Genomic DNA, 22,572 nt, shown 5'->3' on the forward strand with positions numbered 1-22,572 from the left:
TAGTCAGTGTGTGACATCTGTTTCTCCCCATCCCGAGGCTGAGTTATCTTGTTACAGGAGAAAATTAAGTTGGCATGATTTCTACTTGAAAAAAAAGTCAGTGTGACCTTTTTGTTTCCTACCTTTGCTTTGATGTCTACAAGGTCCCAGTTTTCAGGAAGTAAAAGTTCAGTTCAGTGGTCTTTTGCTTCCTCAGCTTCTTGATTTGTACCCTTTTTAAGATTACTATTGCCATTTAACCATTTCCATTTTTCCTGGAATTTTTTTTTCAGACATCTACTAATAATAATTTTCAAAAATTACTATTAGTGATTAACCTTAAATTTGGCTTACTGAGATATTTTTCAGATCAGCTCATGGAAGTATGCTCCAATCTTCTGTATTTGTACAGATCTTACTTCTTCATCACCAGTTGTCTGGCTCACAGTTAATCTTCAATGACAACTGAAGGGAAAAGAAAATAGGAACAGGTCTCCAGTTTCATCTGCTGGCTGTCTTTCATTTTTGTTAAACAGGAAATTGATCCAATTTCGTCTTCCTCTTACTAGCACTGTACTCCTAGAATAATTTCTCCTTGACTTTGACATCCTTTGCTTTTTGTCTCCTCTAGTTTAACCTTTCTGATTTTGGCCTAACACCCTCATGCTGTTCTTCTATACCCATTCATAGTAATCTGACCTACTTCCTATTTTCTTAATGCTGCTGCTGCTTTGGTAAAGGAACCTTTATTGTTCTTTTTCAACATTCTGTCTGTCCTTTTGCATTGGAGGAGTTTGTGCTTGTGCTTTGATAAGAGTTTCCTTGAGGAAGTGCTAGTCTTCTGGATATTGAATAAAGAATAACTAAACAAAAACACTAGGCCAGAAGAGAAATTTCAATAAACACAGAAACCTTTTAGATTACGAGACTTGTATCTATAAAACCGGAACACTTATTTCATAGTAGTTTCTACCAGTATAACCTTCTATCTTGATGTTTTAAATCAATTTCTACTCTGTAACCTCTTCCTTCCATTCCTTTTTTTTTGGCTTTGTGTTTAAGGAATCCAGTAACCTCTGTGGATGTCTTTGTTGCATTATGCCTTTTGTTTGGGGAGTTATTATTGTCCATAACAGTAAAATTCAGCGCCTTAGGCGATCCTGCTAATTGCTCAGAGCCCCATGAAACCTAATCTTTCTGGGTTTGTAATTCTTACACACACATACTGTTAGAGTGTCCATGTTCAATTTTTCCTTTTTAATCCATAGCCGTGTTCAATATTCAAGTGCTCTCTCACTCTGCATTTCTCTCTGTAGAGTGTACCTCAGAGCAAGTAAATGCATTCCCTGTGCACAAAGCACCGTGCCTTCTCTGCCCTTTCCTTGCCTGCCTTGCCTGAACAAAGACTTAGTTTATTCCAAAATGAGAACAACCCTACCAAAACTCCTAATTGAAATTATATTTTAGAAAGCAGAGCATTCAATAGCATGATAATTTAGAAAGCATGACATGCAACTCATTTTTTGTCATTATCTTCTTGTGTACTCATTTTTGTGCTCTTCCTTAGATGGAGTGAGGATTAACTTGGCTTTGTGACAGGCATTAAGATACCTGTTGTTTCTTTGTAATTATATCTTAGCCAAGAATGATGACAGGTGTAGTGCATACCTCTGAGAAACCGTGTTCCTAGAGAGAGTAAATGAAACATACAGATGTAGGAAATCTCTGTAGAACAGTGATCTTTAAAGGCCTTTCAGGTTCATGTGGGGTTTGTGACAGGTAAGTTTAAGGCAGTCACATTTCAGAGTTATTGCAGACTTGAACCATCAGTAAGAGGTGTGGGTAGCAGATTCCTCAGTAAACAGAAGCACAGCTAAGACTTAGGTTTGCAAAAACATTTATTGTTTCAACAGCTGGTCATGAGGGGTTGCTGGAGCAATGGAGTTCCTGCTTTCCCCTCTTTCCAGGCTGTGTTTGGTGAAGGCTGTCTCGTGGCTCTGTTATGTCTGCCTGTTCCTATAGATCTAGTAATCTGTGAAAGTTTTAGCTCCGTACTGTTCAGGGAAAAGACAACTGGGAATAAGATGTGTCAATTTGATCATATATGGCAATTCTTTTCTCCTGAAAGTTTGTCTATTTTTCCCAGCCATGTAAGATGAAGTAATGATTAAACAAAGCTCTTCAATTACCTAGTTCTTCAAACTTAAGGCTGAGAATAAATGCTTAATTGCTGGATGGGAGGGCTTCTTAACTTGTAAGAGGTTGCCTAAAATTAGGATATGTATAAATTTTGTTTCCTTTGAGATAAGAAATAAATCATTGCATAGAATGTGGTCTCTCTGGAAGACAACAGGGTACAACTTCAAGCTGTCACTTTTTCCATCCTTGCAGCAGTGTATTATTGATGTTGATAATACTCTAAACCCCCTTTCTTTTCTTCTTTCAAGATTCACAATCGATACGAAGGCAAAGACATTTCAAAGCACAAGCGAAACTTGGCTATAGCAGGTGGTGTAACCTTATCTGTAATTGTTTCTCCAGTTGTAGCTGCAGTAACTGTAGGTAAGCAAATATTGCTATTTTGTGTCTTGGTAGCACCTTGCAACCAGAACTCTCTAAACACTCATGAGTTAACACAGCTAAGTGCTGTGGTTTCCTTCTATAGGTGAAGCAACCAAGACAAGGAGGAGTCTGAGGTTATACATTTATTGGGGCAGAATCAAGAATACAGTGCTTGATTTTAATGGAGTGTTTCCTGAAGAATTAAAACTAAGTTTTGTCTTGTAAATTGAAGTTTCCACATTGTCACATCTGGCTTTAAAGATGGAAATATTTAAAGGTTTTTTAAAGGACCAAGGAAAAAAACTGTTGCCACAGAGTCTATTTATATTTTAATAACTTCATATCAAACTTCTCTCCATGCAGAACAAAAATGGTCTCTTACAGTAAACATTGCACTAGTTGAGAAATGACTTGTTTTGCTCTGGGAGTCAGTTCAAATTGCATCACCCTCTTTATCATGGTGATTGTAGAGGGATAGCATTTAAGGAGAATCTTGCTGTTCCTTAGAAAATGATTGTCTCATCTTCCCAGGTAATTTCAAGATCACTGTAAACCCAGATTTTTTTGAAAGGAGGGAACTTGCCTGGCACCGCTTCTTTGTTGCAGCACAGGCATCTTCACAGTTGTACAGTAAGCTGCTGTGGACAGCTGACTCACACTGAGACCCAGCATTTAGTTTAAAGCTGGATCAGCCCTGGGTACACACAGTTTTGTCTGCAGGGTTTCCCCTTGTGCCAGCAGCAATGCTCAGAGAGTAATGAGTAACCTCCAGAAGACATGGCCACTTTTAGCCAGTGATGGTTCAAATTGGCCAGGAAGCTGTGGCTTTAAACTCCTTGTTATCAATGGTGAACCACTGTGCAAATGAGGCTATGCCAGCCACGAAAACTGCTGTCAGTCTGCATTGCCTTGTTCTCATATGGCTGTGGTGTCAGATCCCTGCTAAACAGGTGGTGGGACACAAGGTCTCATAGTTGTATTTATAGGTCTGCCTTACTTCATTTCTCTCAAGCTGTTTCTTTATTCCTGAATAGAGATGAAATGTGGCTTTTCAGTGAAGGCAGTTGGGTTTTATTTTGTGGCGTTTTGTTCTTTCCCCATTTCCATTAACACATGGCCTCCAGTCTCAGGGCATTGTGTGGTTTCCAAAATAATGACCATAAGAATATGGAGTTGCTCCTTGAATGTAAGCAATTTCTAATGAAGGAGACTGTATAATTGGAACCCTTCTTTTACATTAGACTGAGTAGCCTTTCTGTTAGATCTGCTTCTCTCTGGACTTTTTCAGAATGTGCCAACTTGACATTTTCCAATCTGCTGGTTTTTGTACCTTCTGTATGCTTCCATCAGCAAAGATGATTTAATTCATGTGCCAAAGGACTAACTTCCATCATCCACTCAAAGTGGTGGGATGGATGTGTGTGTATCTGTGTGTGCTTTAGTCTACAGTTCATTTAGCTGGTTTCCCTTAATTCCTGCCACCGTACTCCACAGAACTGTTTACTTTTAAGGAAAACTTATATTGAAAAATCCCAGAGTAATAATAATATTAAGTCCTATTAAATTGATAGCAAAGCCATGTCTCCCTTCAGTGGATGTAATTGGAAGCCCCTTATTAAAGTAGTAGAAGTACTAACATTTTTAATTGTGTAACATTTGAAATAGATCTCTGCTATTTTTGCCTCTCAGGTGGAACAGTGGAGTCACCAGTGGAGCTTTTGTGAATCTTTAAGTACTTTTATTTTGTTTGTAAAGGATGGTGTGGATACATGGAAAGTATTAATTCATCAATCATTAAGCTTTGCTTCCTACCAGTGGTGACAGAGGACACTGTGCCTGCTGAAAGTACTTTCCTGTCATTTTTCATTAGTGATTTACCAATATTTCTTAATTTTGCTCCCTCCTGATCTCTTTCATGTGTAATATTAATCAAATATTAAGTAATCTTGGAAAATGAAATTGCTTTTATGAAAGGCTCTAAAATAAAAGTCACTTTTAACGAAAGACTCTACTTCCCTCTGTAGGTATTGGTGTTCCCATTATGCTGGCTTATGTGTATGGAGTTGTTCCAATTTCCCTCTGTCGAAGTGGAGGCTGTGGTGTGTCAGCTGGCAATGGAAAAGGTGTCAGGATAGAATTTGATGATGAAAATGATATAAATGTTGGTGGAACAAATGCAGCTGTAGGTAAGAAAATTCAGTGTTCCATTTTCTATAAGTATGTGCTTTGTGATTTGTATTTTCTATCTTAGATGCTAGAGTAGCTATTTGCATTTGCAGCCGCTTCTGCTCATTGCTGAAATGGCACCTCTCAGATGATAATCACTTCTCGTTGTCATTTTGTGCTGGGCTGTATTATAACAACTATTAAAGCTTCTCTTGCCCATTTTAACCAAAGCCAAGCTCAAGTCTTCTCCATAGGTAAAAGTTTTAATATAGCATTAGTGTTGCTCTTTCAGAGTCCTGGTTTGTGGAAGCTGCTTAGATTCTTTTATTTTTAATAGGGCCAGTTAAAGACTGGTGTGATGCTTCAGTTTTTGATTACATGGCACTATCCTGTGCGATGGGGTCTGTCTGCATGCCTTTTATCCATGTTTCCTGTCCTATCCATGGTTAATTTTTTGCTTTCTTCAATATGTTATGTCAGGCATAGCCATTATAGCAGCTCCAAGAAAGGTGTCTTTTTTTAACTATTTCTTCTTGTTTGTGGTTTTTTGGGGTTTTTTTTTGACCAAGTTCTCTATTTGTGACCATATGTTTTATAAATCCTACTCAGCACAATTTCAGACACCGCTTTCATGGTCACATTCTAGAAACAGCTGAGTGCTGCTTCCATATCTGAGGAGCCTTGTCTGTTTGTGTGCAGATACCACGTCGGTGGCAGAGGCGCGTCACAACCCCAGCATCGGGGAGGGCAGCGTCGGGGGCCTGACGGGCAGCCTGAGCGCCAGCGGCAGCCACATGGACAGGATCGGAGCCATCCGGGACAACCTGAGCGAGACAGCCAGCACCATGGCCCTGGCTGGGGCCAGCATCACGGGCAGCCTCTCAGGGAGTGCCATGGTGAACTGCTTTAACAGGTGAGGGCCCTGCTCCCAGCCCTGGCTGTCCTGCTCTGCACAAAGGCAGAGTCACCGCCTCGGTTTTCCGATTTTTGCTGTTTGATATCGGTTCCTATTAAAAGGAACTGTCTCTGGGAGATAAAAAGTTCCTCTCTGACAAACTTGCTGATTTTAAAGAGATCCTGCCTGACCTCAAGACTTTGGTTTTGTTGAGGCTGAGTGGGGCCTGAGATCTTGTTCTCCTGCTTCCCCAGCAGAGCTGCCTGTAGGCAGGAGTCCGAGGGGGGCAGCTCGTCTTTAACGCGGTTCTGTTCTCTGGTGCCCCTCACCCAAAAGTCAGAACTGCTGACTCGTTCAGTCTGCAGGCACCAAGCTGCGCCTTCAGAACACCTGGCTGGAGTGTGAACTCCAAATAGACTTAGGCAGGAGGGGAGGCAGATGAACACCTGGCCTTGCCAAGGTGGCAGCTTCTTGTCACGTGCTCAGTGCCTTCTGTGAATTTGGACCTTTCTGGTAGTTGGCTCTCCTGCACCCTGAAGAGAAAGGGAGTGTGTAGAAAGGATTGTTAGCATGTGGAATGCTAATATTCCATTGTTAGCATTGGAATTCCTTCCAATCAGGATGGAATTTGCTCCTTAAATAAGCTGCCAACACTGCTCATTTTGAGTAATTTGGCAGTCCAGGCTATATAGAATAAAGCGAGTGGGATAGTATCAAGAGTTCCCCTCTGCTGGGACAGGTGTACCAGGCTGTGACTGCTGAGTGAGGTATACATACTCTCTTCTTTAAAGAGCAGAGAGTTAAAACAAACAAACAAAAAACCACCAAAAACAAACAAACAAAAAACCCCCCAAAAAACCACAACCACTTCAGTTTCACTGTCAGAACACAGATAATTGAGACATTTGGAAAAAAGCTTGTAATTTGATTTTTGGCTTATCTGCTGAGCCCAACTTAAGATAGGTCAGGTTTCTATTTTTCCTGTTGCAGTTTATAGCAATGCAGTGTAAAGGAGAGTACAGAACACAGCTCTCTGCCTCTTACTTGATGAGTAATAATTTGCAGCAGGGGATACAGGGGAACTATCATGTCTTGAATTTATGTACCCTTCTGATGGTTTTTACTGTTTCTAGAGTATAATGTACTATCTGCAGAAGACTGTAGCTGAACCTGGAAGTTGTCCTTGTAAGTCTCAGGAGGGAAAGAGTGCAGAAGTTCTGGTTAATGCCTTTAGGAAATTAATCTGGTTTTGCTTTGAGGTGTTTTTTGTTTGCTTGGTTTTAATCAAAAAATAGTGATTTTTGACAGTGGGAATGGAGAACGTGTCACTAGGATAAATAAACATATCTGTACTGGAGTGACTCAGGAACTCTGTTACTGACTTATTGCCATGTACAAAGTGACACTAATTTTCAGCTAGTATGCTTTAAAACTGTTGTGGTAGTATATGCAAGTTTCTCTCTTTCTCTCAAAGACTGGAAGTACAAGCAGATGTGCAGAAAGAACGATACAGTCTGAGTGGAGAATCTGGCACAGTTAGCTTGGGAACAGTTAGTGACAATGCCAGTACCAAAGCAATGGCAGGATCCATTCTGAACTCCTACATCCCTTTGGACAGGTAAGAGAAATGTGATGTAAATAGAATACTTACAAGCCTTGCTTACTAAAGGATGTTTTAAGCATGCCTCAGGTGTTCTACATTCAAGATTCCACTTCGAAATTGTAGATTTTACAAATGGAATTGTTATAAATGGAATTACATGTGACTGCTCACTGCATTTGCCCAGGGTTATTTCCAAAGCGTAACACCATTGCTACAGCTCAGTAAAGTATTTGGTTTTCCTTTGATTTTGTGTTTTCCTTTGGGCTGTTTATTTGGTTAAACATTTCTCCTTACAAGATACATCCCTCTCACTTTCACTGTGTATGTTGGAAAGCAGCAAGAGTTTGCTCCACCCTCCGATAACCACTTACACTCACGGATTCTCCCCTGTTGTAGGGAAGGTAACAGCCTGGAAGTGCAGGTGGACATCGAATCCAAGCCAGCCAAGTTCCGGCACCACAGCGGGAGCAGCAGCGTGGAGGACGGCGGCGCTGCCGGGCGCGGCTCCGCCGGCTGCTCCGGCCCGCCCGAGGGCAAAGCCGGCGCCGCCAAGTGGCCCAAGGACAGCACGGCGGGCAAGAAGTGCAAAGGTAAGCTGAGAAAGAAGAGTAGCATGAAGATTAATGAGACGAGAGAGGACATGGATGCTCAGCTGTTGGAACAGCAAAGCACAAACTCCAGTGAATTTGACTCTCCCTCTCTGAGCGACAGTATTCCGTCTGTAGCAGATTCACACTCCAGCCATTTCTCTGAGTTCAGTTGCTCAGATATGGAAAGCATGAAAACTTCCTGTAGCCATGGTTCCAGCGACTATCACACTCGCTTTGCCACCGTCAGTGTTCTCCCCGAGGTGGAAAACGATCGCTTGGAAAACTCTCCACAGCTGAGTGGAATCCCTGTGCCTGTTCCAACAGCCCCAAGCACTGATGTTCCACAGCTGAGTTACATTGCTGAGGAAAGCATTAATAATGGATCTTCCACAGATGTAGATTTAGGTGTTGGTGAAACACTGAAAGAAACAAACAACAACCATTCTCAACAGGCTGTGGAATTAAGCACTGCTATTCAGACTGAAATTTAAATCTCTAAGTGCTGCAAAAATATATTTGCCACTAAAGAACCCTGTCAAAGCTGGTCGAATCACACGTGACTTCCATAAGTTTCAGGTGACCAGCAGAAGCAAGGTTTTGATACAACTGCATTTTCTATATACTTGTCTGATAAAAGGCAAAATACTTCCTATGGATCTTCGACCTGTGTGAAGAGACATGAAGGCTTTAACCAAGTGCATTACAGCAGTACAAATACGTCCATGTTTTGTATTTTTGCCACAACTTTGCTTGAAAGCGTATACTTGGTGTATTTAGATAAAAATTGGTAAATTCTTCATATATTAAATGCTGAAATGAATAATATGTCCTGCACTGTTCACTTGGAAAATATGGGGTTTGGGATAAAGGGTGTTAGCTGAGCATTAGTGACTTAAAACCATTCTTGTGTGAACTCTTAAATTTAAGGGAAGCAAAGACCTGCACAGACCTATACAAACATACTTCAACAGTGAATATTCAGAATGATAATTTTGCTTCATAACTGGACACACTGTATTTAGAGTGCATGTAGAATGAACTGCATATCTTCAGATGGATGTAGCCTGTGTCGGAAGTGTTTGTATGTGTGTACACTTTGAGCAGGGTTATGGCTTTTACATCATTTCAAAACATAAGAAATTGGTACCTAGTATACGGTGGAATGGAGACATCACCTGTGTAGAACAGTGGGGTTACCTATTTATTCATGCAATCAATCATGCAGCAGATAAGGCTACCATATAGTGTATAAAAACTGTAAAATAAACAATCCAGTGATTTCTAAGCATTGTAGAAAAGCAGATGCAGTCACCTTTCATTAGGGGGAAAATTGGTGCCCCGTCCATTCTTGGTGCCTTTGGAAAAGACTGGGTTTGAAGTGCCTGGTCGTTTGAGGATTTTACTGTAATGTTTTCCAGAATGTCCTCTTTGGCCACCTTGGATCACAAAAGAAAATCCTAGTGAATAAAATGACTGTCGTAGACGTAATAATGAGGTATTGGCCTACCAAAGACTCACTCAGGCTTTAGTGGACATGACATCTCTTTGCAAGACATGCCTGTCTTCAGTCCCAGAATCTTAAGTGCAGTGCAATGACTGCCCAAGTGCAAAGATGGGTTCCAAATATGCTGGCTTTTTTCTTTTTCTTTTGCATATGGAAGATGTACAGCTGAACACAAGCTGAAGTTGGCCAAAGCGCCTGCACTGTTAACATTTTTTTCCTACGTAATTCACTAAAATGAAACAAAAAGTTGTGACTCTCAGAATAACAGTTAACAATGTTCTGTCTTGTGTTTCATGTATTGCCATTATGGTGCTACTGGAAGTTCGATTGGATGAAAGGAATGCCATAAGCTACAGTCCTCTTCCGTGACTCATCCTCACCGGTTTCAGTAATAGCTTATAACACTAGTGCCAGTTACGTTATTTGGTAATGCTTGTTACAGTATTTGTATATTTGCAATTCGGTTTTGCTCAATAATATGCGTGTAAACTGCATATCTGAAATAAATGTCTAAATACTGACTTCTAGTGGTCGGTCTGTTGTTTAACGTGCTGATCAGCCTTACCAAAATGTGGATGTTCCCTGGGAGCCTTTCTCCCTGTAAGGTGCTGACTGCTCTTATCTCTTGCTGCTTTTAAATCTTTTTATTTGATTAGGCGTGCTTTGGAAGTTGAATGCTCTGATTCCTGGAAATGTAAGATCTAAAGTCAGTTGCATTTTGTACAAGATTTGAGCCTTCTCTAAGATGAAAAGAAATCTGAGCTGCCTGTCTGGCAGGCAGGACAGTAAATGCTTTTGTGAGAGGGATGCAGTTCCGGCAGGAGCTCTTCAAACAAAACTGCACCATCTTGGCACAAGTCAGATCGCTGACTAAACTCAAACTCTGTTTTCTCCGTCTAAAGTGATGCCCTTCTCAGTTCACGTGGCCTGCACAGAGCTCTTTCTGAAACACCACAGATTGGCCAGAGCTCTTGGTACCACCTGGTGTTTTTTTGCTGAGCTGAACTGCCTGTTCCTTGGGCTCATGTTCTCACCTGCATCATGAGAGGCCAGGGAAGTGAGAAGCTAAAACCAATGGGGATGCGTTGCCTCATCCCAAACCCACATGCAAGTTTTACTTCTGTCAGATTGAAGAGCTATTTCAGCAAGTTTAAACCTACCTTTTAATTTCTCAGGACCTCAATTTTGCTGTGCAGGTAATTGGAAATACGGTTTACTCATGTAAATAAATTTTATCAAATAATACCATTATTTTCAGTCATGCCGAAATCATCTGGTAATTTTATACATCACTTTAAGGGGTAACATTAAAATGCAGGTAAGTTTTTTCTGGAGATAAGTTTTTAGCAGAAAACTGTTTTGCTGATTATTTTATAACATTTTTCAGTTCAGAGGTCATATTTCACATGTGAGGCAGTCTTAACAGCACCAGTAAGTTTAATGCAGCACTGAATTTTGAGTCTGTAAAAAAAGAAAATATACACTGCCATTAATATACTAATGCAGAAGATGCTTCTCTTATTTACAGATCTGCTTTAAGAAATCAACACTTTTTTTTTTTTTTCACTGAAATAAATTACAGGAAAGATGACGTTTACATCTGATCTCCCAACATGGTGGTTCTTTTTCAGAAATTTTTTTCAGGATTCCTGGCCAATTTGACCAATTCATGCCGGGTTGTGGACCTTGAGGAAATTTATCTTAATATCTGAAATTATTTGAGATAGTCACAACATTAGATAAAAGCCATCATAAAAGCTTTCCTTATGATGTTTGCATGTATTTTTTTGTAGTGAAGCATCCAGGCTTGTGCATCCATCCTTTCATTCAATCTGTCATAAAGTTTTGCATGTATGAGCTAATTACTATTTACTGTTGCATAAAGATTTTTTGACTGGCTTACATCTCTTCCAGTCATTCAGATGGATTTTTAAATAGTTCCCTAATTAGTAATACCAGCACTCTCATGGATAGTAATGCATTTTAAGGATAATCAAGCAGAAGGTTGAAAAATACTAGAAGTAATGAAAATAAAATTCTAATTCAGGTGCAATTGTGGTCTTGAACAGAAACTTTGGAATGATGTTGAGGTTCATTTAGAATCTCTTTCTGAAATGATGAAGATCTGAAGAGCACAGTTACCACCTTAGACTGCTCCTGCCAGTCCCAAAGGTGACAACACTGGTTTTCCTAGATGGAATAATCTGGTGTTGCTGTGGGAGCATAATGGTTTCCCCATGGGGACTGAAGAACCCCCAGGCCTGATGATGGTAAGAAGCACAGTCCCAGACTGGTGACAATGTCTTTGTTACCTTCGGTCTGAAAGGGTCAAGAGAAACGGAAAAGTAGCTGTGAGATACTTGATAATCAGAGCTGGGCTGGAGGAGGAGGAGGAGTTTGCTCCACAGCCTCACGGGTGACACTGAGCTGTGCTGAACACAACCCCCAGTCTTGGCAGAAGGCTCTGGAGATGAATCTGCTCTCACACCTCCCTCGTGTGCCAGGCCAGGTAACCGAGTATCTTTGAGATGTGACTGTCTCAGCACCTGCCAGCACCCAGGGACCAGCAGGAAGCATTTCAGGGGGCAAACCCAGCAAGCTGCAAGGTACAGCTCGGCTTGCACCAGATCCTGGTGAGCTGGCATCTCAACAATAAGGGCGTTAAAATTCCCAACAGCCTAAATTGGAGGGGTTGTGTTTAGGCACCAGACCCCTGCTGCTGGAGCTTCCCTTTATTCATAGGCTGCATTCTCAGGACATTTCTGAGCACAGCATTGTGTGTGAGGAGCACTTCATCCCCTCACAATCCCTCTTGCTTACAAGAAAACCACTCTCATGCCACTGACTGTGTTCACGAGGGCGGCATCTATAAGCAAGGAGCAACTGAGAAGTGGCACAGGGTTGCAAGAAAATGGCACTGCCACAGCTGGAGGTTGTGTCTGCCCTGAAATGTGTCCCACCCCTAGGGGAGCACCCAGGGAAGGAGTGAGGACTCAGGGGTGGGTGATAATTCATCCCCCTCAGCCAGCCAGGGCGAGCCCCAGCTCCAGCTGCCAGCCCTTTGTCCCTTGGGTAGCCGCAGCTCACAGTTGCTGGGCAGAGTTACACTGACTTGGGTTATAAATCTTGATTTACAGCGGGGAAGAAGCTTTGTTCCCTGCTGTTCAATATTATATTATTGTTCATTGTAAGGAACAAGTCTCAGTCTTCTGAAAGGCCTGGCAGCCCCAGGAATAGCCCTTTATTGGTGTAACTGGATTATGTAAAGCTGAGCAGGTTCTGATGAGTGGAAATACATCCCACCTAAGGGCAAGGAGTGTGGTTTGCCAGTTAACTGGGCTCTCACCACTGCCTGCACCACTACGCAGGGAGAGTGGGAAGAGTGGTGGCCCTGTGGTACACTGACTTTTTGGCCAGGGAAGCAACCCTGGTGTGCTGACACTCAGCCCTGGTAGCACCTGTCAGCCTGGAGCTGGCTTCTCAAAAAATGTCCCAAAATACTTTGAAAGGACCAAAGTAACAACAGTGTGACCCCCCTCTTCCCATGCTGTTCCCTGGCCACTGACTGCATTTTTAGTGGCTACAGAATCTTGCTGTCATCTCGTGTGAAAACCAGGGATGTGTGTCCAGGAGCAGCTGGCTCTGCCAGCCTGCTCAGCCCGGCCGTACAGGACACATCTGTGTGTGTGACTGGCCGCATTAGTGCCACTGCAGGGTCACACTCACTCCCCTGGTCCCATCACCTGCAGGACCAGTGCTCTCCTCCTGCTTTTGTCCTGCTGTTGGGATTGGTTGGTTTTCACAGGGGTGGATGTTGACACCGAGGCGGTGAGTGACAAGCCATGAGCGTAACACCACGCTGGGATTGGGGTGTCCCTGCCACAAGGCCAGGTAAGACATTTGGAGTGCTCTTGCTCCTCCCTTTTGCCCACTCTTGTTTCTGGGTGCCGTGTCCACACTGAGGCCATGCACTGCAGTGCTGAGGTGACAGCTACAGTCCTACCTTTGCCTGGTAGAGCAGCCAAAGCTGCAGAAGAGATTATGATTATGGAAGGGAGAGGGAAACAAAAAACCAGCATAAATACAGGCCAAGCACAGAGCTGAAACAAGATTTAAAATATGGGAGTGATCAAAAATAGGAGGGGAAAATTAGACCAGGAGTATCAGGGATGGGGACTGCCCAGGGAGAGACGAGCTCCTGGCCCAGCAGCGAGGAAAGCAGTAATTTAGCTCTGCCTTCTCCTGCTGACCATTACACAGACAGGACACAAAACACATTCTGCAGCAGGTCCCACAGTGACCAAGGAGCTGATTTTGGACTGCAGCTGCTCCAGTGCCACACCTGGGATGCTGTGGCTGCCTCTGTGCAGAGGCCACTCGGCCTCACCTGGCCAAGGACATTGTCTTTGACTCCAAGTTTGCTGTTCAGCTGCAGCTGCTGGGGGCTGCAGAGATTTCTCCTGCAGTTTCCCAGACGAAGGCAAGAGGAACAGACTGAGGCAGCCCTTACCTGCCAAACGGTGAAATGCACACCCAAAGACATTCCACTCTGCATCCCCTGCCCCCAAAATGCCTTCCAGGGGTCTAATGCTGCCCCTTGTTTTGAAGACTGGTGCCCTTGGCTTGAGCTGTTCAGACCAAACCAGCAGTACAGTCCCTTACATGTGTTTGATTGCATTTTTTTACAAGTTCTGCGTTTTTAGAACTTGTTCTGCCTGTTTGTAAGGCCCTCCCAAATGCTGCCTAAAAAAGTAACCAATCTCAGTGAAACCTGAATGAGGCAGGACCATCACCACAAAGACTGCAGGTGATGCTGGTGTTTCACATCCTCAACCAGCCCAAGTTTAGGGTCTGCCTTAACCTGAGGATGTCACACACAAAGTGAAAACCTGTTAATTGCTAACTAAGTTGTACTGATGATGCTTTAGGAAATAAAACCCTCATTCTTGGCACTCCAAGCTGAAATTCATAATCCACATGTCAGAATTATAAGCCTGAAGAGTACTGAACCAGAAAAGAAGCCATAATTGTACTTTTCAAGAAAAAAACTTTATTAATTAATATATACCTGAGAAAAAAGTTCATTAGAACAACATTCTTAATGATATTTCTGCAGTGCTAAGTGAGTCTGATATACATTTATATCACCTGTGCAAAGAAGGCATCGGAGTATCTGAAAAATTTAAAAGCTTCACCTTTGAAGGAACTTTGTCAGAATCAAATATAAAACATAAGTAATGCCTGAAATTTTAAAAAAAAAATCATACTGGTCCAAAATTTTTTTTTACTTTTAGTTTTATAAATATATCTGTAAACAGAAATAGCTGGTATTTTAAATAATCTGATTACAAAACTCAGAGATAAGTATTTCTATTGTGAAGTGCAGCCATTTGCTCTTCTGTCACTGCCCAAAAGAAGTCAGAAAACCAGCCATCCTCCTGCACACACAGGAAAAGAGTTCTCTGTGCACTAAAAATTACTCACCTGTCAAAAACATACCCATCCATTTAATAATTGTTTCCATGACAAGCTAATATATAATTCATTCACCTTTTTTGTTAAGATGTTTTGAGCCAAAATATTTAAATCTGTTTTGTACAGACCAGGAATAGTGAACAAACAGATGGCCCACAGGAGTTTTCTGAAAAATGTTTACTTTTTCGGAAAATGTTTACTTTCTGTAAACTCATTTTAGCAAAGTTACTGCTAAAAGCAACTGACCCATTTATCTTGAAGACACTTCTTTATCACAAGAACATGGAACTCACCAAATGATGTAACAAGTGATGACTAAAAGTGTATTTACCTATTGTACCATCAAGGTATTTCACTTTGTATATATAATGTAAAATATATTTTTTTGAGTCTAAATAAAAGCAGTATGCCAAATGAAATGAACTCTGTTACTGAACACAGATGGGCACTAAATTCTAGAGATGTATACAACTACAAGAAGAAAAGAGCAGCAAGTTTTAAATGTGCATATTCTGTCAAAACAAAACAGAACTCCAGCAGTCCAGGTAAAGACCCACTTGAACCCAGGCAAGTCTGCAGAGTTCACTCATTCACCTTCTAACATGAACTATATGCATGCAGCCAATAAACTTTAACTTCCTAAAGTTCATAAACCTTTTTAAGGCTCTCAAGATCTTCCAATGAGTACTGATCACTCTGGCTTTCTGAAAGTAAGTCAAACAGTTGTTGTACCTCTTCTTTTTCATTTTTGCTAAGAAGGGCCAGCACCACCTGAAAAAAAAACCAAACCAAAACAAATTATTTTATAATCAGCACAGGTTGACTGAAAATCGTAACATCTGACAGAGATACAAAAGTCAGTGTGTTTTTTTTCCTTTTAGGACATGAAAATTTCCTTTAGATTTCTGTGCAATTTAAGTACACATTCAATCAGCCTAGGTTCGTACCTTAAATCTTTCTGCTTTGCTTAAGTAGAAAAGGTGCTGATACGCAAGGCCAGGATCTTTTCCAGCTACATAATGTTCCAATGACTGGATAAAAATCAGAAGGACTTCTCCTTCAAGTTTGTTACTGAGCAGCACTGGCAATGTTTTTGGATCAGTGATTTTCAGAAGATCTGCACAAGCAGCTTTATCCTTATTGGCGTTCACTGCATTGACGATCTGACCGAAGTCGTAGGCGTTGGATGGTTCCCAGACACGGAGCTTCTCCCGCTTTGGAACACGGGGGGTCTCAGCATCTCCTGCTGTAGCAAACTGCATCTCTTCCTGTTCATCAGGTTCAGTCACCTGCACAAACAAAGAGGCAACAGATCACTTCATGTGGACACAGAGATAACCTGAAGCTTCGTAAACTGCCTTTATCCATCATACCACTGGATTAGAGCTGGCAGTCTGCTCTTCATGAAAGAAAGGCACCCAATGTTCTTCCACGTCCTCCTGCCCCTCAGAACAGGAGCTCTCTAATTCGCCTTTAAGGGCTCACAGTCAAAAGTGGGGTTTTTACACCTCCTTTTCACTGCTTGGCACTGCACTGTGGAATCACACCTGGAGAGCACTGGGAGAAAGGAGGACTGTACACATCCATTAAAAGTGAAGTTCCAGAAGTCAGGGACAACTGGAGTCAAGGCAGCAGACAGCCAGGTTTCATTTCTCTGCAGTGCCTCCAGGGCAGTACAGGCACACGGCAGCTAGAACAGGTTTGGAATCTTGCTTTGGAAAGAGAAAGCTCAGCATTGATGAACTGCCTCACTATCCACTTAACTTCTCCTGAGACTTCAGCCTCTATCAAGTTTCATGAATCAGGCACTAAAAATCAACTATGGGCCAACTACGTTTGCTAAAATCTATTTTAAGCCAACAAGAGTTGTGAAATTAGTATAATCTGATTAAACTTGCTGAACAGGGTCTCTCAATGCCAAAGTCTCTTGAAAACTCTGAAGATACTCTACTGCATAGAACAGGGGATTAGTAATTTTTGGAAAATACTGCATTTGGCTTATAGACATTTTGTTCTATTTTTCAACAATCCTTAGAATTGAGGGAGAAACCTGTCTTTTATATAATTATAGCTTGATTAACATGGAATAATGATGATAAATTATTTTTCTAATTTTTTCTTTGCAGTCTGTTTTCATGGAACTACCTTGTACTACAGCAGCTGAGAGAGGGGAGCCTCTCCACAGGGGCAGTTGTAATTGTAACAGCAAACATAAATGCTTCCTGCATCACCCCTGAAAAAATTACCAGTGCCAGCAATGTAGTTAGCTGGTCTCTGAACTATGTGGTCACTTCCCAAAACCCCTCTAAACACTTTCCAGGTCCCTTTGTTTGTTGCAACTCAGAGCTTAATTAACACTATACCAGCTTATGCCGGTTACATAAAATCCCATGAGCTCGTGACTACCTGAAGCACTTCAAGAACATATTTTTTTTTCCCTATATTAATAACTGCAGCTTCCATTATACCACATTCTGAAATTACATTATCAAATTGCAGTATCAATGTACAGACTGGTAATTATGTATTTTAACTATACATTTTTAAATGAAAAGGGGAAAAAGAATTTTTGAACGACCAGCAAAGCTACAATCCAAAAATATCAGATGACTGAGAAAATCCTTTCATCACCTAATTCTACCCAGAACTGTGCAAAGCCAACATTTTGATCCTGTACATAACGTTACATCCTGTGTTTCTTTTGTAAGATCCTACAGATGTTTTACCCTTGCTCTTTAGGGTAGGATTTCATTTTTCAGACCTGTAACCTTAGGACCAGCACAGGAGCAGCCAGCACATCTGCTGACCACAGATCTCTGCCAGCACAGCCCCAGAGGCTGCCCAAGGAGCACAGAGTTCACAAAGAAAACTGCTATTTCACAGCTGCACTCTGTAAAACATGTATTTCAAAGTTTAAGCAGCTTTTGTTTACAAAGAGCATATCCTCAAGTTTAATGCCATCTAAATGGACTACTCCCCTTCCTGCTGTAGTTCTGAATATGCTTGTAAGCATTCCAAGCTTTATCGTATGTAAAAATCCTCCAATATCCTCAACATGATGTGCAACACCATCCCCCCAACAAGACAGATTCAAGATGGGCAAACAAAAGCTTTAATATTATCTCTTCCTATGTGTGGCTTCTGTTGTGTTTGCCTTTAAGAAATGAACAGGTATCCCACCTCTTGTATGGTTATTTTCTTCCCTTGTGTTTGCTGACTGCCAGCTCCAGCACTGCTGTCAAGGTGAAGCAGTTGGGTTACCTCCTCTAATTCCTTCTGTGCTTCAAGAACATTTGGATCTATTAGAAGTACCTTGTTGAAATCATCAATACTGGCTTGATAATTCTGTAAGCAGAAGAAAATATTTTTCTCATAAGCACATTACTAGAAAAATCAATCTAAAGTACCATACTGTCCTTTACAAGTAAGAAAGGTAAAAATACTGGGATCTGGACACTAAGCAGACAAAAATAATCTGAATACTGGTAGTGTGATTTCATTAGAGGGGAAAAAGGAAATGAGAATGCATTAATACTCTATGACTAAATACTTCTAATTAAATATGTAACATGAAATACTCTGGTCTCAGAAACCTATTCCCTGTACCAGAGAGCAAATTATTGAAGTTTGCTGCTTTTAAGCATAATTGGTTACAGTGTAACACTGCTTCACAATTAATATAATTTGAGTCCAGCAAGTTTGCATACTTGCTTTGCCAATAAGCGAATTAAACTGAGCTTTGATTAAAGATATATCTAATCTTCCTGGGCTTCAATCTAACAGACCATCTCTTACAGTGAAATTTTGCTAATACCTGAGAAGACTGGGATTATGTTATGACCTCTGGGCTAAACAAGATTAGGACAAATACAGTGACAGAGTGGCATTAGGACACAGTTCCTCAGTAATCAGCCTAGTAATTAGTTTAATGTTTTTATTTCATGTTCTTTCTGTATAATTACTATTTTTTAGACTAAATTTTCCAGAGAGACAAAGTTAAGAGCATCAATTGAGGAAGACTGGAATCACCACATAGAAAAAAAATCAAGACATCTCAGGGGCTGGAGTATCAAAAATAAAGATGAAATGCAGCAGTGAACAGTAGAAGACCATGCAGACAGTAAAAAACCAACATAGTTTCTTGTGTGAGTGGTCTAGTACTTCTCCTGTTCCCAAGCACCATCATAAATCATATGAAATCATTTGTATGATCCTGGAAAAAAAATCCTAATGTACCACCTGAGGTACTTCCTCAGCTCCTCAACTGTAACAGAGGAGCCATGTCCCAGTCATTTAAACTCCTTCCCACATTTTGTTCCATACTCGTGGCCATACTGGTATTCAAGGTGCAGAGAGGCTGCAGCACACCAGTAGTGAACTGAAGCCTGCTAGGTCACGAGGGAAGAGTGAGAGAATGAGAATAATGTACCCCTAACACAGGAATGCACAAAGGGGCCAGGTTGCTTTCATCACAAATCCACTACTCATAAAGATAAATCATTTGAATTACAGATGTGAGGATTCATAACAATAGAGAAATGAGATTCTGGAACAGACTTCTGGAAACAGGAACAAGGATCAGCAACCAACTTTACTGAATGTAAAACTGCAGCCTGCCTGACTGCCCAACAAAAATCATACAAGATGACTGTACCCGAAGCAAGAGAGTGGACTGCCAGCTGCAGGAGATGCCCTTTGGAGTTCTGTGTCACAGGCATAACACATCTCGCTGACATTTTTTCATGATCTTCCCTTAACTACATCCTGGTGAATCTATTAAACCCCCCCTCATTTACTACATTAAATTCCACTGCAGCTTTTGTAGTTAAATGTGTGTCTAATTACAAGTAAGACTTCCCACCTTATCTAGGTCTTTGCCAAACTACATGCCTTTAGCTCATACAATTCTTCATTGCGGAGTCATTTGTCAATTTCAGATAATTTTTGTCATTTTCTCTGACTTTACCTATCACTTTCATCCCTGAAATACGCAATAATGAAGGCATTAAATCCAACCACAATAAACATTTTGGGAGTCCCCAGCTCAGACTGTACTGAAGGAGTTCATCAATGCTATGTTTCAGGTTGTCTTCAGTAACACAAAAATAGCACTTTTTTTTCTAGGATATGCAAAAAAGCAGAAGTTATGTCTCCCATTCTTGACCTGTTCCACGTGTGTGTAATCTACCCTTTCTTTCTGTTTGGTAGAATGACTATGTACTCATATTTATACTGATGTTTTATCAAGTTTAACAACGTAAGGTTCAAGATGATTAATACCGGTTAGCTTAGCACAGTTACAGAAAAAAACATTACACAAAATCAAGACTTTTCACACTTTCAAAATTTCATAGCTACTGCAACAGAGGAACAAATGTATCACTTTCCTAGGACTTGTGTTTGGAATTATGACACAGGATGAGAACAGGCTGCTATGCTGCTATGCACAAACAGGTTCTCAGGTGATTCATAAGCTGAGACACCATCCAGTAATTTTTTGTTAAGGCATCATACATAATGGAAGTCTGAGTAAGTGTCCATTCATTTGAAGGACAATGATGAAACTGGTGGACCTCCAGTCCACTCCTGCAACTTCAGATCCTTGTTCACAGACACTAGGAAATTTAATAAATTTAATAAAAAGCAGATGAGAGCTGCCATCATCAGCCTACAAAATCAAGAAGCTGGTAATTCAATACCAAGTAAGAGCTGATGGGTAGAGCAAGGATTGCTGCGGGAGGATTATGGAGCATAAAGGCTAATTTAACATCACTGAAGATGGGAAACCACCAGAGGGAGGGAAAAACAGAACAACACGGTTCCAGTGATGAGATCTGAAGTCACATTCAGGATGGATATGAACAATGTGTCTGCATTTATGATGATCAGGTAAAAGGATATTCTAAAAACTGTGTGTAAAATGAGCACTGTAGAGACACCACCACTGTGCAGATGGAAAGGAAAAGGCTGAGTACTGACATTGCCACGGAGTGACAAAATACAGTACTGACAAAGGGTTGTAATGCATTTGGGGAAGAATGAGAGAGAAAACAACAATAATTAAAACCCTGGTTTAATATGACACTTAAACATGAGCAGATGCAAAGACAGCTAGAGATTTTAGTTTGAACAGATGAAGACAGACTTGGAGAGAATCCATTTGTTATCAGCAAAGTTATAGTAAACTCCTTGACAGATAAAACAGACCAGGATACCCAGAAAGAGAATACTACAGCATTAAAACAGATCTGAAACTTACTTAACCAACCAGTCAAACCTTATCTATTGCAATATTCTTCTATTTTCTCAAATTATTACATCAACATGCAGGTTTTTACATAAATATTTTTGTAGCAAAAATATTTGTCATGTTTCATGTGTGCCTAATGCTCTACAAAGTAATAAATCATCACACTGAGTACTTTGTATTCACCCATTGACAGCAACTACCTCATTGCCTTTGAAGAGGATAAGTAAGTTTAGAAGTGCTTAAGAATACCTGCCATGTTCTTTTTCCTCACCTGTAATCCTTTGTATGCTAGTGCTCTTCTATAAAAAGCTTTAACATTAGAATCTTCTATCTGAAGAACATGATCACAATCCCGTTTGGCCTCTTCGTATTTAGAGAGTTTCAAGTAACAGAGAGCTCTAACACAGAAAAACAGAATATACTGCAATATAAGTAAATTCTACAGTGCTGTAGTGCAAACATCTTCTGACTTGCAAATGTTAATTACAATACTTCAAACAATTCAGTCTCAATGTGATTTTTCTGAAGTACTTAAAATCATTAACTATCAAGAACATCAATGGATGGATTTAGAGAAGGCCAATTCCTGCAATAAAAGTCAAAATTCAAGTATGACTAATGCTTGAAATTAAGCAGATATGCAAGTATTTTAAAAGCACAGCCTATGTTAGTACAATATGATAGTATAGTGGTTAATTTAATACAGATTTTATACAGCCATTCTGGGTAAAAAAGTGCTCTGGATTAAATAAACAACACTGCTCTCTGTACCTAATTATTACTTGGAACTCTCCTATTCAAGTACTGGTCTAATCAAATCCTTCTTAGTTTGTAGAAGCTGATAAGATTACAGCATAAAGAATTATACTGCTGAATTAGGTCAACCTTTAAAAAAATGCTGATGTATGACCGTTCTTACTTTTATTTTCTCGGAATGTACATTTTCTCTGAAGTATTATTCTTCATATGCAAGATATTGCTAGAGCATGTTAAGTTTTTAATTAAAATCATACCAATATTCTTGAAAAAAATCTCAAAAATGCTGCAAAATGCTGTGCTAATTATAACTTCTACTACTGCTTACTCTGTTTATATAGAAGATTTTAAGATATATATCAGTGACATTAATACCTGCTCCCCTTGAAAAATGTTTTTACAAGAAATCCAAACATTTACCAAGTGGGAAAAAAAATTCCTTTTTCACAACAATGAGTGAAGGGATGCAAAATCTCTATTTGAAATGAGAAAACATAACTACTGTTATCCCACAAGGCAGTGTTAGCTTTTGGATCTTTACCTGTTAGTGTAGACGGTACACTCATCAGTATTTAACTTCATGCACTCACTGTATTTGTTTGCAGCCTCTTCATATTCCCCCGTTTTTACAAAATCATTCCCTTCATTTTTCAACCTCTTGAACTTCTCCATAGCTTCCTCACCTACAGCATGAAAGGATCACAGTGTCACATGAGGTCAGCTCATTAAGGGTGGCTGAATGATCTGTGCAGACGAAGGATTAACGCCTGGCAATGGAGTCCCTCTGTCCCT

At 40.6% G+C, this 22,572-nt stretch overlaps 2 protein-coding genes across 4 annotated transcripts in view; one reads left to right on the top strand and one right to left on the bottom strand.

The window, feature by feature from the left end:
- RNF19A (ring finger protein 19A, RBR E3 ubiquitin protein ligase) overlaps positions 1-9,820 on the top strand; it is a 57,469-nt gene extending 47,649 nt beyond the window's left edge. For both annotated transcript variants that reach the window (XM_066177902.1, XM_066177907.1), the window contains exons 7-11: positions 2,427-2,541; positions 4,566-4,727; positions 5,407-5,620; positions 7,077-7,220; positions 7,602-9,820. In XM_066177902.1, coding sequence (XP_066033999.1) covers positions 2,427-2,541; positions 4,566-4,727; positions 5,407-5,620; positions 7,077-7,220; positions 7,602-8,286 — 1,320 coding nt within the window. In that variant the 3' untranslated portion in view covers positions 8,287-9,820. The remainder of the gene's footprint in view (positions 1-2,426; positions 2,542-4,565; positions 4,728-5,406; positions 5,621-7,076; positions 7,221-7,601) is intronic.
- Positions 9,821-14,332: 4,512 nt separating this feature from the next.
- SPAG1 (sperm associated antigen 1) overlaps positions 14,333-22,572 on the bottom strand; it is a 37,754-nt gene continuing 29,514 nt past the window's right edge. For both annotated transcript variants that reach the window (XM_066177920.1, XM_066177931.1), the window contains 5 exons: positions 22,322-22,463; positions 21,296-21,422; positions 17,955-18,119; positions 15,722-16,063; positions 14,333-15,545 (listed from right to left, as the gene is read on the bottom strand). In XM_066177920.1, the coding sequence (XP_066034017.1) occupies positions 15,414-15,545; positions 15,722-16,063; positions 17,955-18,119; positions 21,296-21,422; positions 22,322-22,463 (908 nt within the window). In that variant the 3' untranslated portion in view covers positions 14,333-15,413. The remainder of the gene's footprint in view (positions 15,546-15,721; positions 16,064-17,954; positions 18,120-21,295; positions 21,423-22,321; positions 22,464-22,572) is intronic.

This window comes from Chamaea fasciata, unplaced genomic scaffold (genome assembly GCF_029207755.1).
Source record: "Chamaea fasciata isolate MVZ Bird 193981 ecotype frontalis unplaced genomic scaffold, bChaFas1.0.hap1 SCAF_1, whole genome shotgun sequence".
Classification (NCBI taxonomy): domain Eukaryota; kingdom Metazoa; phylum Chordata; class Aves; order Passeriformes; family Sylviidae; genus Chamaea; species Chamaea fasciata.